Source organism: Crinia signifera, chromosome 12, assembly GCF_055691185.1.
Source record: "Crinia signifera chromosome 12, ASM5569118v1, whole genome shotgun sequence".
Lineage (NCBI taxonomy): Eukaryota > Metazoa > Chordata > Amphibia > Anura > Myobatrachidae > Crinia > Crinia signifera.
The window spans coordinates 71,977,545-71,996,112 of record NC_139228.1 but is presented as its reverse complement, the minus strand read 5'-3'; the positions used below and the strand labels follow the sequence as shown (position 1 = coordinate 71,996,112).

General features: G+C 46.5%; 1 protein-coding gene across 2 annotated transcripts in view; it reads right to left on the bottom strand.

Moving 5' to 3' along the window:
* Window positions 1-6,607: 6,607 nt before the first annotated feature.
* The window catches only part of BTBD7 (BTB domain containing 7), a 40,236-nt gene continuing 28,275 nt past the window's right edge, over window positions 6,608-18,568 (bottom strand). For both annotated transcript variants that reach the window (XM_083166972.1, XM_083166971.1), the window contains exons 8-11: window positions 18,035-18,224; window positions 17,724-17,902; window positions 16,893-17,315; window positions 6,608-15,435 (exon numbers count right to left, since the gene is read on the bottom strand). In XM_083166972.1, coding sequence (XP_083023098.1) covers window positions 14,623-15,435; window positions 16,893-17,315; window positions 17,724-17,902; window positions 18,035-18,224 — 1,605 coding nt within the window. In that variant the 3' untranslated portion in view covers window positions 6,608-14,622. The remainder of the gene's footprint in view (window positions 15,436-16,892; window positions 17,316-17,723; window positions 17,903-18,034; window positions 18,225-18,568) is intronic.

Sequence of the window (18,568 nt, the reverse complement as noted above, 5' to 3'; positions counted from 1 at the left end):
CAGTCTGTGTTACACATTTAGCGTAGTCAGTCAGCGTTACGCCGTTATAGCGTAGTCAGTCAGCGTTACGCCGTTATAGCGTAGTCAGTCAGCGTTACGCAGTTATAGCGTAGTCAGTCAGCGTTGCGCAGTTAGGGTAGTCAGTCAGCGTTACGCCGTTATAGCGTAGTCAGTCAGCGTTACGCAGTTATAGCGTAGTCAGTCAGCGTTACACAGTTAGCCTAGTCAGTCTGCGTTACGCAGTTATAGCGTAGTCAGTCTGCGTTACGCAGTTATAGCGTAGTCAGTCTGCGTTACGCAGTTATAGCGTAGTCAGTCTGCGTTACGCAGTTATAGCGCAGTCAGTCTGCGTTACGCAGTTATAGCGTAGTCAGTCTGCGTTACGCAGCTATAGCGTAGTCAGTCAGCGTTACGCAGTTATAGCGTAGTCAGTCTGCGTTACGCAGTTATAGCATAGTCAGTCAGCGTTGCGCAGTTAGGGTAGTCAGTCAGCGTTACGCCGTTATAGCCTAGTCAGTCTGCGTTACGCAGTTATAGCGTAGTCAGTCAGCGTTACGCAGTTATAGCGTAGTCAGTCTGCGTTACGCAGTTATAGCGTAGTCAGTCTGCAATACGCAGTTATAGCGTAGTCAGTCAGCGTTACGCAGTTATAGCGTAGTCAGTCAGCGTTACGCAGTTATAGCGTAGTCAGTCAGCGTTACGCCGTTATAGCGTAGTCAGTCAGCGTTACGCCGTTATAGCGTAGTCAGTCAGCGTTACGCCGTTATAGCGTAGTCAGTCAGCGTTACGCCGTTATAGCGTAGTCAGTCAGCGTTACGCCGTTATAGCGTAGTCAGTCAGCGTTGCGCAGTTAGGGTAGTCAGTCAGCGTTACGCCGTTATAGCGTAGTCAGTCAGCGTTACACAGTTAGCCTAGTCAGTCTGCGTTATGCAGTTATAGCGTAGTCAGTCTGCGTTACGCAGTTAGCGTAGTCAGTGAGCGTTGCGCAGTTAGTGTAGTCAGTGTTGCGCAGTTATAGCGTAGTCAGTCTGCGTTACGCAGTTATAGCGTAGTCAGTCAGCATTACGCAGTTAGCGTAGTCAGTCAGCGTTGCGCAGTTAGCGTAGTCAGTCAGCGTTGCGCAGTTAGCGTAGTCAGTCAGCGTTGCGCAGTTAGCGTAGTCAGCGTTGCGCAGTTAGCGTAGTCAGCCAGCGTTGCGCAGTTAGCGTAGTCAGTCAGCGTTACGCAGTTAGTCAGCGTTACGCAGTTATAGCGTAGTCAGTCAGCGTTATGCAGTTATAGCGTAGTCAGTCTGCGTTATGCAGTTATAGCGTAGTCAGTCTGCGTTACGCAGTTAGCGTAGTCAGTCAGCGTTGCGCAGTTAGCCAGCGTTGCGCAGTTAGCGTAGTCAGTGTTGCACAGTTAGCGTAGTCAGTCAGCGTTGCGCAGTTAGCGTAGTCAGTCAGCGCTACGCAGTTATAGCGTAGTCAGTCAGCGTTATGCAGTTATAGCGTAGTCAGTCTGCGTTATGCAGTTATAGCGTAGTCAGTCTGCGTTATGCAGTTATAGCGTAGTCAGTCTGCGTTACGCCGTTATAGCGTAGTCAGTCAGCGTTACGCCGTTATAGCGTAGTCAGTCAGCGTTACACAGTTAGCCTAGTCAGTCTGCGTTATGCAGTTATAGCGTAGTCAGTCTGCGTTACGCAGTTAGCGTAGTCAGTCAGCGTTGCGCAGTTAGCGTAGTCAGTGTTGCGCAGTTATAGCGTAGTCAGTCTGCGTTACGCAGTTATAGCGTAGTCAGTCTGCGTTACGCAGTTATAGCGTAGTCAGTCAGCGTTACGCAGTTAGCGTAGTCAGTCAGCGTTGCGCAGTTAGCGTAGTCAGTGTTGCGCAGTTAGCGTAGTCAGTGTTGCGCAGTTAGCGTAGTCAGTCAGCGTTGCGCAGTTAGCGTAGTCAGTCAGCGTTGCGCAGTTAGTGTAGTCAGTGTTGCACAGTTAGCGTAGTCAGTCAGCGTTGCGCAGTTAGCGTAGTCAGTGTTGCGCAGTTAGCGTAGTCAGTGTTGCACAGTTAGCGTAGTCAGTCAGCGTTGCGCAGTTAGCGGTCAGTGTTGCGCAGTTAGCGTAGTCAGTGTTGCACAGTTAGCGTAGTCAGTCAGCGTTGCGCAGTTAGCGTAGTCAGTCAGCGTTGCGCAGTTAGCGTAGTCAGTCAGCGTTGCGCAGTTAGCGTAGTCAGTCAGTGTTGCGCAGTTAGCGTAGTCAGTCAGCGTTGCGCAGTTAGCGTAGTCAGTCAGCGTTGTGTCACCACTTATTACATTGTGTGGGTTATGGCTAGCGAACCATTAACCACTTTCAACCTGCCGCAGACGTCGGTGGAGTCTTTCCAACGCCACCACTTGCCGTCTGAGACACAGACCTGTGCCAACGGGCATCCAATGAGGCTCAATGTAAAGGAGCGTATGTGGCACTGCCATATAAGAAGCTGTGGGAAGAAGGTCAGTCTTCGGGCCGCACAATGGTTTCGCAGATGTCACCTGACCTTTCTGCGGTTCAAATTTTCGTGGGCGGAGGAGCTGACAAGCATTAGATTTTTTGAGTGCCACATCAAGATTTCGCACAAAACCTCTGTTATATATAACAATCTGATGCGGGAGGTGTGTACCCTCGATCTGATGACTCAGCCCCAACACCGGCTTGGCGGACCTGGCAAAATCATTGAGGTGGACTAAAGTGTTTGTCCAGCGTAAGAGCCACAGCAGTGGCTCTTCGATGGGATATCGCGTGACACCGGTGAATGTTTCATCACACCAGTGGCCCTAATGTCTGCCATCGAAGCACACATAGAGCAGGTACCACCATCTACTCAGACCGTTGGCGTGCATACAAAACGCAAGAATACCACCACATGCGCATCAACCCAACCACCGTTATAACTTCGTCGACCCAGACACTGGGGTCCATACCCAGAATATCGAGATGCTCTGGGGCTCCTGCAAGCGGAGGAATAAGAGGCAGAGGGACAGTGCACACCAGTACCTGGACTCATACTTGCAGGAATTCATATGGCACAAAACCCTAGGAGCAGAGGACCTTTCCAGCGGACAAAGCAGCCGAGGATGACTCCGCTGCGTCGACATCAGCTGCATCTGGAGGGGCTGCTGTGCCGGAGGAAAGTGTTTTAGACCTACTGAATTATTTTACAGTTGCTCATTGTTTTTCTTATTTATTCTTTATGTCAGTAAAATCCATTTGACAGTTAGCACATCATCATTATGGTTTCAGATGGATGACATGACAGGTGTGAATGTGTTCCTGAAACACCCCAACTATCCACGCCAGCCAGTAGCGTGTCGAGCACAGCAAGCCCCACGAGGAGACGCGGTACGCGTCCTCCCAACCTCTTCATACCCCCCACCATCCACGTCAGTGTGGAGTTGATTTTATAAAGTGTGGTGAGCACAGCGAGTTACCGTGGCCGAAGCGTGGCGAGGCAAGGGGACGCGTAAAACATGCCCGAAACGAGGCAAGGGGACGCGTAAAACGTGCCCGAAGCATGGCGAGCAGACGCGTATTGCTTGACGTGTATTCCGCATCTGCTCGAGCTCGGTGGCTCGTTGCACTCACCACACTTTATAAAATCAACCCCACGTTGACATGGATAGCGGTGGTATGAACAGGTCTGGAGGACATGTACCGCGTGCGCTTGCCACGCTTCGGGCTGGCGTGTATGCCAGTATGTAACATGGAGCAATGGCAAATGCGTCCTTTATTGTGCATGAGACGCAGTTGCGCACCGCACCCCCCCTTTGTGCACGAGACACACGTGCTACCGAACCCCTAACCCTGTCCTTCTCCCTGAAACGGACACGGGCAGGGTTGCCGTATTCTGCACAAGAATTACTGAGACACTTGTGTGTCTCGGGCAGATGGAGCACCTCTCCGCCGGCGTCCGCCAGAGCAGGGGATCCAGCAGTTACCAGCGCTGTGTGAGAGGCACTCTATAGGCTTGCCTGGAACAGAGCTGCAGCTCCCGGGGACAGTATTGTGACTACGCTGCCTGACAGGGACACTACACTGACATCACAGGGCTGCCGTTAGGCTACGCTGACAGCGTAGTGTAAGGTGCCGCCTTGAAACTACACAAGTACAATTTGTTTTATTTACAAAAGTTAAATATAGGAACCTTCATCTAGGTCTATGGAGCCATAAGCAGCTGTTGTCAGACTACACATCTCAGTATGCCATAAGTGTTTTAGCATATCATGATAACAAAGCTGGGACAGGGCATGGTGGGTTATGTAGTCCCCAAGCAGATAGAGGGTCACTTAATGCCCAATTCCTCCCACTCACCTATAAAAACACTATGGGGCCCATTTATCATGGGTCGCATTTACAATGCGATCTGGTTCGCATTGTAAAATGCAATCCTACCCCAGGAACCCGTCCCTGTGATGTCCTGAGCCGAGCGCCTGGGGGAACCCGTCCCTGTGATGTCCTGAGCCGGGCGCCTGGGGGACCGCAGTGCAATCTATAGGCCATAGGCTACCTCATTCACAGAATGGAGGTAGCCCAGGGTTGCAAAGTGCTGCTGACCGATATTGATACATCGGCCAGCTTCACACCCCCATAGAAACCTAGGGGGCTGGTGGCCGGTGGCGATGCAGGAGGGATCGCAGCATCTATAGGAAATTCCTGCTGGAGTCCCGATCTGATACATTCCAGTGATACTTAATATTTACAGCTAACCCCAGAAAATGGGTGTTTTGCATCCCCCTCCTACTCCTCAACACGTGCAATGTAATTCCTAGTTCCTTTGTTATAATCCCATTGTGCAGGATGATAGACCATGGTAATGCATTATATATTACATAGAACAATGTATTTATTTATGTCCTGGCATTCCTACAGCTGCGCCATGTTAAAAGGAACTGAACTCCAGAGTATAACTAATGGGGTTGCAGTCACTACGTCGACTCACTTAAGGTCAACATATATTGGGTCGACCACTGAAGGTAGCTAGGTTGACAGGGTTGGAAGGTTGACACAAGCATTAGGTCAACAATGGGAAGGTCGACACTTTTTTGGAGAGACATCTGTGTCAACAGGCTGTATTTCCACCCATACCATCCACTATGGTGTGGAGGAAGAGGCACCCTGCCAGAAATCTGGTCATGTATGGGAGCAACTGTCAATCAACCATTTGTTCCCAAAAGCGAGAAAATGGGCAAAATTCTGACCTGGCAGTCACCCAAAGCCGTTCCATTGGAAGGTGATCCCTCCCTCTAGTACCCCTTTTACACCACAGCCGCGACCCAGATAATTGCCGGGCCGGGGCTTGGTGTAAAAGGGCAAAAAATAAAAAAATAACCCGGGTCCTGTTACCTGGTGTCCGACCCGGCAAATGTTCAGGGTCGGACACTGGGCTTCCACGGAGTCAGGGGCCGTGTAAATGGGTCATCCGCCCCAGGGACCCATTTCCTCCAATCAGGGAGCCCCAACCTCCGGACCGCAGCGCTCTGAGGTCAGTCCGGAGGTTGGGCAGGGGCTGCGTACAGCCTCCGCTGCTGTCTGCGGTACTATGCAGACAGCAGCAGAGTTGAATGGATCCCTGTGTGTGGCATTCATTCACCTCATGGATGGAGGCTGGGGGGCAGCCCAGCAGCTTACCTGGGTGCTGGGATTTCCCGCAGCGTGTCGGTCATCGTTGCAGGGGTGTCAGGCGGCGTTGCCCAAAGTCACCGGCGTCTCCTACTCAGCATAATGCCGGGGGACACCGGTGTGAAAGGGAACAACTGCAGGGTCTCATCCGGGTCCAAAAACCCAGGCGCGACCCGGCAGTTTTGGTGTATAAGTGGTATAGGACGCCTCTACATGGGCTTCTGTGCGGCAGCCCATAAAACACAGGTTCCGCGCATGCGCAGTACAAGGACAATACTGCGCATGCACTGGACCCGGTACCTTGAATATGCCTCTGGGGGCTGCTGCAAAAGCTGGGGACAGCGCATGGCCAGTACTGAAGAAGCTACTGCGCATGCGCCGGCCCCATGGCGGGGACCAGGACTGGCAGAGGCAACGGTAGCGGAGGGGCCCGCATCGCGCCAGCCCACCTCCTCTGCAGAGGCAAGAGCCACCACTGCTATTTTTATCTGTTTTCCAGTGTTTGGGAGCAAATGGTCAGTTGACATTTGCACATTATCAGATCAGAAAAACTGGACAGAATTTTATAGTGTGTATCCAGCTTTATTCTACTGCTAATGTAGGACTGCGGAGATTGCATGGCTGTACGCTTGGTTTTATGCACCTGATAAGCTATGGGCTTTTGACCAGGTAGTGTACATTAATACTTTAATATAGATAGGAAAGCCAAGGATATTATAATTAAAGGGACATTTTTTTTTGTAGCCAGCTACACAGCACTTCTCTAGGAGCTACCGACATCATTGAGGTAGGAGGTACAACGTGCCTCAGATGATGGCAATAGTTCCTACGCACTGCAGTGTAATGATGCCTCAAGGGTTATAACCAAATGGTATACGGTCGTTCAGTCAACACATAAATATACAATTTTCCCAGTGTTTCCAGTACAATTCCTGCAAAACAATGGCATTAGCTGAATAAGGGACGCACACAGCCTTTCTATACAAGCCATTTATTTTGAAATGCCAATTATATGTAGGATAAAGTCCGTGTTACATGCTCGTCAGTAACAGTAGAAAAATAGAACCATTGAAAACTTTTGTACAACAGCAAATAGTACTTGAAAGATAGGTGTTATACAATGTATCACACGAGACACAAATTCAAGTCTGGAAGTACCTAAATAAAAATACTATTCTTTAAAAACACTATGTACAATTGAATCATAAACAAATCTTACAAAGTACTGGTTATATGCAGGCTGTAGAAAACACTTGCATAGGACGTGAAAATCAGTTCGTAAAGTTTGTTTCAGTTCATTTTCTGAGCCTCAAGCGATGAAGGCACTTGACTTTATATCCGATTTAAAACTGCAAAGTTACAGACATTCGAAAATGAAAAACGCACCTCTCTCTCCACCATGTATACATAAAGTATCCCCCATCTCACAGAGTACACAGAGATTATGGTCCTCAAATCAGCCTTCCCTCAAACACAGAACATCAGGAGACATGGATAATCAGCTTCTCTAACTGGGCACCCAGACCAAAGGCTAAGGGGTCATGCAATTCTATGTGGGAACCAAGGGGTAACCTTATACATCCATGGATTCATATTCAGTGCCTCATTATGGGGCTTATTCTGAGTTGGGAGCACAACAGGGCAAAAAAAAAAAAAAAAAACAAGAAACCCTGCAATTGGGCAAAACCATGTTGCATGGTAGGGGGGGGTAGATGTTAAATACTCACAGAGATTTAGATTTGGGAGGTCTGTGTATAAATTCAGATTTAAACTGCAGCATAAAAATAAAGCGGTCCAGCATTTGTGAGCTACATGCAAAAGCGGCCAGGATTTACCCTGCATGCAAAAATTATCGATGCAAAATGGTTTATTCCAGGTGTAAAGTTACTTCCCAATTTTGTTTTGCTTCGGACTCAGAATAAGCGCCTACGTGTGCATTGTCTATCCACAATGTATAGGGAGACACCGCAATCCTTTGAAATGAAAGGCCGCATAGTTGACACGATGTTGTCATTCCTTTTTGTGCACGTAATTAAAAATAAAGAAGCGAGAGAGGACCAGTGATAACATATAGTACGTAGCAAGGGTGTGAGGTCAGGATCTATTGTTGGTTGCATCGTAACATCTGCATAATCAGATTTATTTAACTTTTCAATATAACTTAGATATTCTTCAGAAGCCACTTGATCTAGAGAAGTGGTTCTGCGACGGTCAAGCTGGCTCACAAGCTAGTTCTGGATAATTGCCTCGTAGTAAATAAGGTAGGCACAAGAAACAGGGACTTACAAGTTGAACAAAACAGACATAACTAGGCATATATGCATATTTCTTGTTCCTGCTGACTTAAGAGCCCAGGTTTTCTTCTAAATACTTTATTGGGCAAAAGAACCTAGAACCAGAATTACTGCAGCTAGCACAGGGTACCTGCCATGCACACGGACACATCTCATGAATACAACTCAATTTGAGAGATTCCTCGGTTCTTGCTGACAATGAGCATATGAAACCCAGTGTAAGTAAGGTGGATTACTACTCACTTCAAATGTAGAACCGTTAAAAACCAATCCAGCACAGTCAAGACTACAACTCAATTGGTACCATACTACATGAAATCTACGCCAAGAACCAGACATTATGGTGAGAACCTCCTGTGCCCAGCTAAAAACACAGAGGAGCCCCAAACAGCAACACCCTTCTCTGCAACACAAAAGCCAGGAGCACCATTTAATTCTAAGGAAACATTCCGAGCCTTGGCTGAACAAGACTTTGCATGTTTAATGTTTGAGGAACACCGAGGTCTTCAAAAAGAAATAAAAGGCTCAATGGCTCAGGGAAGAGTAATAAAACCACGCACAGGCATTTGGAGCGATGCCAGAATAATAGAGGACCCAGCGCAGATGAAGATGGGAAAAGTATTTCACTTCTACTTTATTAAAAATCTGATTGGCCCAGGAGCTCTTCATAAGCGTCTGTGTAATCTATCTCTGAACGTAGATCAGAGCCGATGTTCTCAGCTCAGATTGAGGGACAATCTCCTACGTAAAGGAGCCCTACATGTGAGGTCACACACACCAGCAGGCAGAACGTTTTTCTTTGGTGCAGCATCAAACTTAAGATTTCGGTGGTTCTTGATCTATTAGAACATGTGCCACGGTTATCAATGACTTTCTAACCTGGTGTTGAGGTACCCTTACACACTGATTGCGTGCATTAGGCATAACATTTCTGACAATCAAAATGCGGATCAAATGTTGGTTAGCAATGATCTGTACACAGGTGTGGCCATCCACCAAGCGTCTCCTAATATCTAGCCCAAACAGTCCAATTCAGAATTCAAAGACGCAAGAAGTTGCATTTTAATACATTAAATACAGAACGTGATGCCTGACTACAGTTTAAGCTGCTAGTTGGAGTATATATGAGCAGTGTTTGCCATGAAATATTTGATTCTAAAATCCAGGCAAAAGCTATATAAAAAAATATGACACAACCAAGAAGAGAGATGATAAAGAACAGGGGGTTGAGCTAGCACAGTAGTTCCTAACCTAGGTCCTCCAGTACCCCCAACAGTTCACCTTTTCCAGGTCACCACACAGGAATCCACCTGTGTCTGTGCATAATGAGTGCAACTGTGCACCTACCTGGAAAACTTAAACTGTTGGGGGTTCTTGAAGACTACTGAGCTAGAACCTGGATGTTGGAACATGAATACAGTGCGATACGAGTTGGGTGGACAGTGACTCATTTAAACCGTTTAAATGAACAGAAATAAAACATGTAATGGTCAGCAATCTCATTGCAAAAAGGTTAGGAGGGTTAATGCCTAGAATGTTTGGAAACACTAGGCTTCTTTTCTTTAGGAACAAATGCACCACAGGCGGTGCTCGATCTTATGTATAGAAATATATTCAGTCAACACAAAGATTTGTTCAACAATCTCTTCGTACCAAGAACTATATAGAGGAAGAAGCAAACGCACAAGCTCTGGGCTGTTGTGGAATAAGTTACCCCACATCCCGTGCCTTTACAACCAAACAATGCAGATTATTAGGACGAGATCTGGCCTGAAAGTTGCACACGTTACTGTATGCAAAAATTCCCGGGGCCCCCAATCCCAGCTTCACTGGTCAGAATGCACAGTAAACAAATGCAAATAATCTGCCTTATCTTCATGTCAGCTACGTACAGCAAAGGGATCCGGACTCATGCCAAGGGGCCATACATGCATAAGTGCATCGGGGGCATGAGGCAGATGTGCAGAGCACACAGTCTAGACCAGGGCTGGCCAACCCGGTCCTCGAGATCTACCAACGGTCCACGTTTTCCAGACCACCTAGCTGGCGCACAGCTGTAGTCATTACTAACTGTCACATTCCCCAGACTCCCCAGCTGGCGCACAGCTGTAGTCATTACTAACTGTCACATTCCCCAGACTCCCCAGCTGGTGCACAGCTGTAGTCATTACTAACTGTCACATTTTCAGACCTGCTGCATTCATTCCTACTATAGATCCACAGGTTGCCTGATACACATGGACTGTTGGTAGATCTTGGAGGACTGGTTTGGCCACCCCTGGTCTAGAGGAAGCTTACAGGACAAGCAGAAATGACCAACATTTGGACAGCTACATACAGACGCCATCATGCACCATCTATGGAATGGAGAAGTAATCCTTTGTGCTATAAATGTGGTTAATGAGCCATCAGCCTGTATAATGACTACATTTGCTTGGAAGAGGAGAACATCTAGATTGAATGACGCCCTTTCAGCCTCTATCAGACACCATCCTCTACCAAGTTAGTACAAGCCATGGGAGTCTCACATGAAGCGATCTCAGTGATCTTGCGAAACCAGGATATAACGATATTGTAGATTTAACAATCACTAATATCCAGGATCTCTAGGTCCTATTTTTTGTGCAATTGAATAAAACAGATAAACACTGTAACCCAGAATAGGTATTTGGGGGATATAATATACTATAATTCAAAAAGAAGCAAATGATAAAATCGATATAGAATTTGATTAATTTAAATTATTTGTTTCTGCATATTAATAACACTGAAACTAAAGACAGCCTACAACAGCAAATGTCTAACATGCAATTATATTATGGTCTAGAACAGTTTACGATTGTCTCAGAGGTCCTGATTGTCAGACGGGACCCGCCTCTTCTCAGACATATTAGAAGAGAAGGCTTTAAATCTAGCCGGTTTTAAATGGGGATTATTATTTTTTTGTAGGGGGTTGTGGGGCTATACAATTTATCGGGGACCTGCACAAAACTGACACTCTTGTAAATCACCTTTCACATACAGATACCAGATTACAGTTACAAGACGGGCACTTTATATATACACACACAGCAACACAAAAAAAAGGTCCTTCACGTAACAAACACCACAAGTGAAACAATACCTTTAAAAATAATGCGTTCTAGAACGACGGTTTGTGTCACATTACACCAACCTGTTCACAACATACAAATTCATCTTGTCACCCTATGGAAAGCGATCTTTAAACATGGACCGCTCTCACGTGAGGCAAAAAGTTTCATGCCTCTGTGAAGAGGCCCGACTGAACGACGGCCGTAATAATGGATTCCCTTTGACAGCTTAGAGACCAACGGTCAGCCTGCCAAATAATTCTTACATGTGAGATTAGACTGAAGCCCTTTAAATGTTCCCCGTATCACAGGGTTATTGAAGGCAATGCAGTTATGTTAGCACCTCATGAGAAATACATCCAACACTCTCACGACAAGCTCACAAAGAGGTTCAGCTACAATGGCAGCAAAAGGCAAGTGTGTCATGCATACAACGTATAACCCCCCAGTTCAGTCCGTGTTGGTTTTTAATCATTGCCAGGGAGTAAGACTAACGCAAAAGCCATATAATAAATATGTGGACAAGCACACGACTGCAGAGTACCAATCTCTGGGATCAGATACTGATGGCTGGGGCGCTTGGGGGAACTCGTTTGTTCCGAGCGCACTGCACTTATCAGTTATCCACTCCTGACCTCACATGGAGAGTTACAAGGAACAGCGGGATGACAAACCATTTCAGGCATCTCCGGTGCAGTCATTGCATGGGATAATATTACAATATGTATTTCTACAATGGATCAAACTCTAGAAAAAGTCGCCAAAGTATTAAGTGCATCCGTCATTTGCATGCAGTAGCAACGGCCAATTGGTGGTCTGGATTTATATTCATAAGAAAGCAGCATGACATCATAAAAGCAGGAGGACTACTCTGATGTCATTACTTCCTAGTAATATGGTTGAACAGTGACCTGGTTCATAAAATGGCAGTTTGCGCACGCAACTTGTTTGTTATATCTCATCAATAACATCAGAGATATATATCACATCAGTGCCATTGTGAATGCTATTCATAGAACTGGTAAAACATTTCTTCTACAGCTTTTAAATTATGGGGGTTTTAAATCTGCATCCAGGACGGCAGAAATTGCAGATTCACAGAACTACTACTATTACATGAACCCACAACTCAAAACAATAATCGAAACCCATAGTAGGCAACACCAGAAATCAGGGAACTACTGCAGTATAAACTTGCTTAAGCACAGGTGGTTTAGTGAGGATCTCACATTTTATGACCCTACATGACGCGGTGTCCATTGAAATGGTCCACTCAGCGGCTCTCCAGAACACATTGCCTCTACTGTAAACATTGGTTAGAAGTGGTATTTACTAACAGCAACACTGAGGTATATTTTGCCCAGAACATCTATGACGACAATAGGTCAGGCTCAGAAACATGGATCATCTGTCGTCCTGCCCATCTTTGCTGCTACTCTGGGACAGGAGTTCATTGCCAGAATTACTGGTGATGTGTTCTTAGACTAAAAAGCAGAAACGAACACAACAGGATCTTGATTTGTACAAGAAGAGACAGACACCTTCCAAAATTATTGCTGATAAAGAGGAGGCCGCAAAGGGTTCTTCCAGACTGTCACACGGATACAACATGGATTTAGACTACGCACTGGGCATTTGCAAAGTGCCCTATAAGTCCATAAGGAGGTAGGTCGTGTGGCCTCTAGTGTATGGAAACAGCTGGTAATATGAAACCTACTTTTGAGATTAACTGAATTATGTAGAACATACAGGATATAATCTGCATATATTTGGGAATGCTTGAAGTGCATGGGGGAATTATTAGATATATGAACACATTAAGTAAAAGGTTAGGAGGAGGCTGAAACCACCGTATGTGTGTGTGTACATCCAGTCTACCAACTCACTAGGAACATGACATCACTAAGTAGATTGTGCCTCAGTGATGTCACTATTGCCCAGCTAATGGATATACGCATAGTGCCAGAAAACCGGGGTGCACAGGAACCTTACAGTTATCCCCCCTCCCATGTGAACGTGTATACAATTTGCAAACTGGTGGCACTTAAAAACTGGCGGCTGCCTTACAATAAAAAAAAATAAAAAGTGCCAAAAAAAACCCCAAAAAGATTTTCTGTGGCCCTCCATCATACCCTGCCACAGTTTTGCTATTAGGGAATGCTAAAACTATGGCAAGGCATGCTGGGATGTGTAGTTTGACAACAGTTGGAGGACGGCCACCGTTTGTCCAGGCCTGCTTTAGACGATTACCAATTATACAGGGCTCATTCTAGCAACCTGCATCTTTCAAAACATGTGCGGTTCCTCTTCCCTGCCTGTCGCTGTCTGCTGTGGTGCTTCTATCACAATACAGTCTGTATTTCAGTAATGATATGCAGACCACACTGTGGAACAAGCACCACAGCAGACTGACATCCCAGGCAGGGATGAGGAACTTGCATAAAAAGGGGGAAGGTGTGACTGCGCTATGTGGGTGGGTGGCAATGTACATACTGAAGCATTATATTTTCATAGAACAGGTCACATGACCTACGGGTGATTATACCACTATACACAGAATAACTGCGCTTGTAGTCACCTATTTTAAATAGTTTTTATCCACATATTGCTGTATGTTGACTCATATAGATTATTACATTTTGTTTGTGTTTGTAAATATAATGCTTCAGTATATATACGTTGTCACCCACCCCACATAGCGCAGTCACACCTTCCCCTACACAGGAGCGAAATCCCTGTTTTATTGTACTGCAGCTTAGCGCAGCGACTCCACATCTAGCACCCCATTAGATACTTGTTATCTTCCTGGTCCACCAGGGAAGAGGAACTGCAAGGGGTTTGAAAGATCCAGGGTGCAATAATGAACACTAAATGATATAGGATTAATTTCTGCAGGTTACAAATCTTTGTATTGAAATAAGTATTTCTGTATAGTAGTGACTTACTTGGAAACAATAACCTGTTTTACTAATTCACCAGTTAATAAATGGTTAGGAACGGCAAAATAAGGTGTGTGTGTTTGCGCTGGAAAAGGAAAGATAGAGCCATCCAGGAGGACACAATGTCAGGGAATGCTACGGAACCTCAAATGTAAGAACAGAATATTGTGTGTGTGCTTCTTTGGATTATTTGATTATTTAAAAAAAAAAGCTGATTCACGATTACAAAATACTTTTCGCAAATGTTACCCACTGGAAATGGAACATGAGTAGTTAACGAAGGAGCAGAAAATAAAATTATACATACATATATATATATATTAACATAATAATACACTTAACTGCCAAGCTGCAAAACAAAGCAAGCAGACACAAGCGGGTGCAAAATAAAACTGCAAGTAGGATGCAAGAAAATCAAGGTGCCAGCTACTTATTTTGCTACAAAAAGCAAATAAACCATTGCAAAAGTCCATCACGAAAAAAAGAAAGCATGGGAAGAGGGGGAGGGGGGGTGTATGCAGCCACGTATAACGCTAGGGAAATTAAATGGGAAGAATACAGGCTGGGTTATTTTTCTGGCAAAGCATAGATGGACTGAACAAATCCGTGGAAAAATGATGCACTCCGGAAGTTTTAGGCACAGAGATTATATGGAGAGGTTATTTTCATAGGGCCGATTTCTTGTACAGAAAATCCGGCTTGTTTGGAGACCTTCGTTCTCTGCCTACAGTGTCCTCTCGCTCTAGGTCCATGTTCCTCTGTGCAGCGTGATCCAGGTGGTCGCTATCTGCGATTCTCCTGAAAGAGCGCTCGTCCTGCCGGTCGGAGCTGTACGTGGAGTGCGAGGCCCGGTTGGAGGTCAGGCCATACGTCAGGTCAGATTCCACTTTCGTACGCCCCCGGCCCAGGTGAGAGCCGTGGTTCGCGCCCTCCTGGGCGGCAAGCGCCAAATCCAGTCTTTGAGGAGGCTGTTCTAAGACATCAAGGTGTAAAGGTTCATTCTTTTGCCTGTGATGACTGTCCTGGGAGAACAAGTAATCTCTCCTGGAATCCTCTTGCTTTTTTGGCGAGATCTGGTTGGAGAGATAGGTGGGTTTTAATCCGCCCGGTGGTGGTTTGCTGTGACTGTACAAATCGGGTCCAAAATAAATGCCCTGCGAGGCCAAGGGAGAGTGTCTGCTCGGGACCGGGGTGGACGGCCGACAGGCAGAGTTGGAGAAGTCATAGAACTCTGGATATTCCGGCTGGCTGTCCCGGGAGTCCATCTTCTGTTCCACCATTGCCTTCTTTCTCGAAGTGTGCATATGTCTGCTGGGGATGTAGGAATGGTGCTGGGCAGGGACTGGCATCATATCGGACACTTGCTGGCTCAGTTGGGTATCGATGGTTAATTCCGGCAGCCTCCTGTCTTTTAGTGTCATAGAGGATACGCCCATTGCTATATCGGGCATAAACTCGTTTAGAACGGGCTCGCCACACTGGTAAACACAAGAAATAAGAAAAAATGAAACCAAACGTTAAAAGCATATCACCACGTCAGCAGTACTCCTCAGTGGAACGCAACACTAGGTTAATTGCAAACATATATTTTGCAGTACAGTACAATTGCCAGTCGCTAATCAAAATAAACAAAAAAACCATGGCCTAATTCAGGTTGGCTCTCTCTAATAGGCAAAACCATGTGCACTGCAGGTGGGGAAGATGTAACACATGCAGAGAGAGTTAGATTTGGGTGCGGTGTGTTAAAACTGAAATCTAAATTGCAGTGTAAAAAGAAAGCAGCCAGTATTTACCCTGCAGTGCAGCATTGCTTTGTCCATTAAAAGAGGAGTTTGATCTTGCAAACCAACCTGAATCACCCCAATATTCACACACAGGTATAAATGTAACTGCCCAAACATGCCTATAATCTGATAGGATAAAGGTGATCAGCTGACAATAACTGAATAGTACATGGGGCTTAATTCAGCATGGGTCGATATTTAGAGAATGTGCAATCTGGTGGATGACTGAACGACTGCGCAGGTGTGCATGCATATTGCTAACAGGTATCTGTACGCATAGTATTAGCAGATTGGCTGACAAGAACCCGGCATTTAGGGGCACAAATATGGTGTTTTCTCAAGTGCCCAGGCGGTTTTGGGGCGAGCCTCTGAAGTCAGCGATGACCACTTCCAGCCTGGTTCTTTAACAGATTTGTGGAAGCCTCATACTAAAGGCCCAGACACACCGGGCGAATGAGCTGAAAGCCGCTCAAAACAGCAAGTGTGAGAGTCTTTCAGCTCAAAGCCGCCCAGTGTGTATGGCCTGGCGGTGAGCGGTGAGCGCTCCCGCATCATCGCCGGGAAAGCCGCTCATCTGCTGGTTATACCAGTGGCTTGGAGGACGGTTTTCCATAGCGCTCGCTGTGCAAAGTGGTGGGAATGCTGGCGGTAATACAGGTGCCGGAATCACGGTAGGGGTCAGGTAAGTATACCACACAGCACCACCCCACCCTCAGAGCCTAACCCCTCCCACCACCCATCAGAATCTCAACCCCCCCCCCCAATAACCCTAACTGCAATCTTATGCTCGCCATCCCGGCAGTTGGCATACCTGTGCCGGCATACTCATCGATGTCGGCATTCTTGCGGCCGGTCTCCTGCTGCTGATCAGGGTGCCGGCGTCTGTATTGTGACTAATTCTCCCGACCGCCAGGATACTGAACACATCCCCTTGGATCATCAATCACCAAATGGTACAATTAGAACCCAACGTTTATGTTATGGTCACCGGGGAATGCTGCACCATATGGAAATTAATGCATCCATCCGCATACATACTTGGACTCATGTTCAATCAAGTTCAACTAGAATCGGAGTGTTCCATGGAGCAATAAAATGTGTCAGTTCCCTGGAACACTAGAGACAGCGCACTCTGGATAACTTGAACTTACCGCTTGCTGTTCCGCAGCCAAGGCCGCCGCCGCTGCTGCTGCCACCGTCTGCCTCCCAAAGCCAGTGTTAGTGCAATCAGGGGGGGCTGCTTTGACACCAGGTAGATAGGTGGGCGGCGTAGCTTTAGGCATAGTCCTGGAGTGGAACACTGAATGGTTGCAGGGGTAAGAGAACGAGCGAGATGGGTGCTGGCTGGGAACCCTGTGCTTCCAGCCCACTTTGAACTGGTTGTGTATGGGAGTGGCTGGTGGGTGATAGGGAGGTGGCGGCGGCGGCAGTGGAGGATGAAAGGCCACATAAGAGTCCGTAAACAGAGATTCCGTAGCTGGAGTGCTGTTAATTCTACATCTCCCGGACTGGCGCAGAGTCAGAAGTGGGCTTTCGTCTCCAAACCTCTCGTCCGGAAAGAACTTGTGGGGATTCTGTGCAATGGAACAGCAGAATGGTTACTTAGCAACTTAACTCCGACACATACAAATGAAATCAATGCCATTATGTCATGTGTCTGATTCCCACCTTGGCCCTAACTGTGCAGAGTTTGTATATTCTCCCCGTGCTTGCGTGGGTTTCCTCTGGGTGCTCCGGTTTCCTCCCACAATCCAAAAATATACTGGTAGGTTAATTGGCTCCCAACAAAATAACCCTAGAATGTCTGTGTGCGTGTATATGTGGTAGGGAATATAGATTGTAAGCTCCACTGGGGCAGGGACTGGTGTGAATGTTCAAATAAAGCTCTGCGGAATATGTGTGCGCTATATAAATAACTGGTAATAAATAAATAAAAAATGACGCAATTTAATTGGGTGCAGCTGATCCATGAGGTAGATTACCTGCAAGAGCTCTGCAGCAGAATCTGACAGACCAAATTCCCTCAGCACCCGGATCTGTATCTCGTAGCTGACGGTAGCCCCTTCGCCACAATTTAACGCGTACGCCCGCTGAACCTGCTCAGTGTGGCGCAGCTCCAGGAGGCGCCTGACCATCTCCTTCACAACGCCAAGCCGAGGAACTGAAAAAAGGGGGGGAGACCGCAAACAGCGTTCATCACGAAATTCTCTCTTATGCACTGAACAGATATTGGACACACACACACACACATGAACCTATGTGGACTGAACTGAAGCAAAGGATTCTGGATTACCTGGTATTTCATTTGCTACAACAGTAGGAGGGATTGCCTGGCTGCTGCTCATTTGCTGATGGTTGATCATGTGACAGCACTGTGGCACGGCGTTGTTCACCATGTAAAGTGTGTCTGGAACGTTGGACATTCGAACCATCCTCAGGCGAACCAGATCCGTCTGCTCCACCATCATCTCATCCAGCACAGACTGCATTGAAAAAGTATCCGATTAGCATTGTTTTATAGGTTCATTCATTCAGAAAGTTCTTATATGTTCCATGATATTTAATTAAGCTTCTGTTTACAAAAGGTAAAATCTGCTAAGAAATAACAATGTCTATATTATCATTTAAAGGGCTGACCTAGTAAAGCATTCCACACACCACTATAGGAGATATAGGTGCTGCAGGTCCTGGGTCTGTCCAAAGACCCTGCTTTATACGTGGTATGGGAGGGGGTGGCCTGGACGCTCCTGTGTGGCTATCTGTTGTGGTGTGCAGAGGGGGATAAATTGGTAGATGCAAATGGTGTAAGTAAAGAAAGATGAAAAGA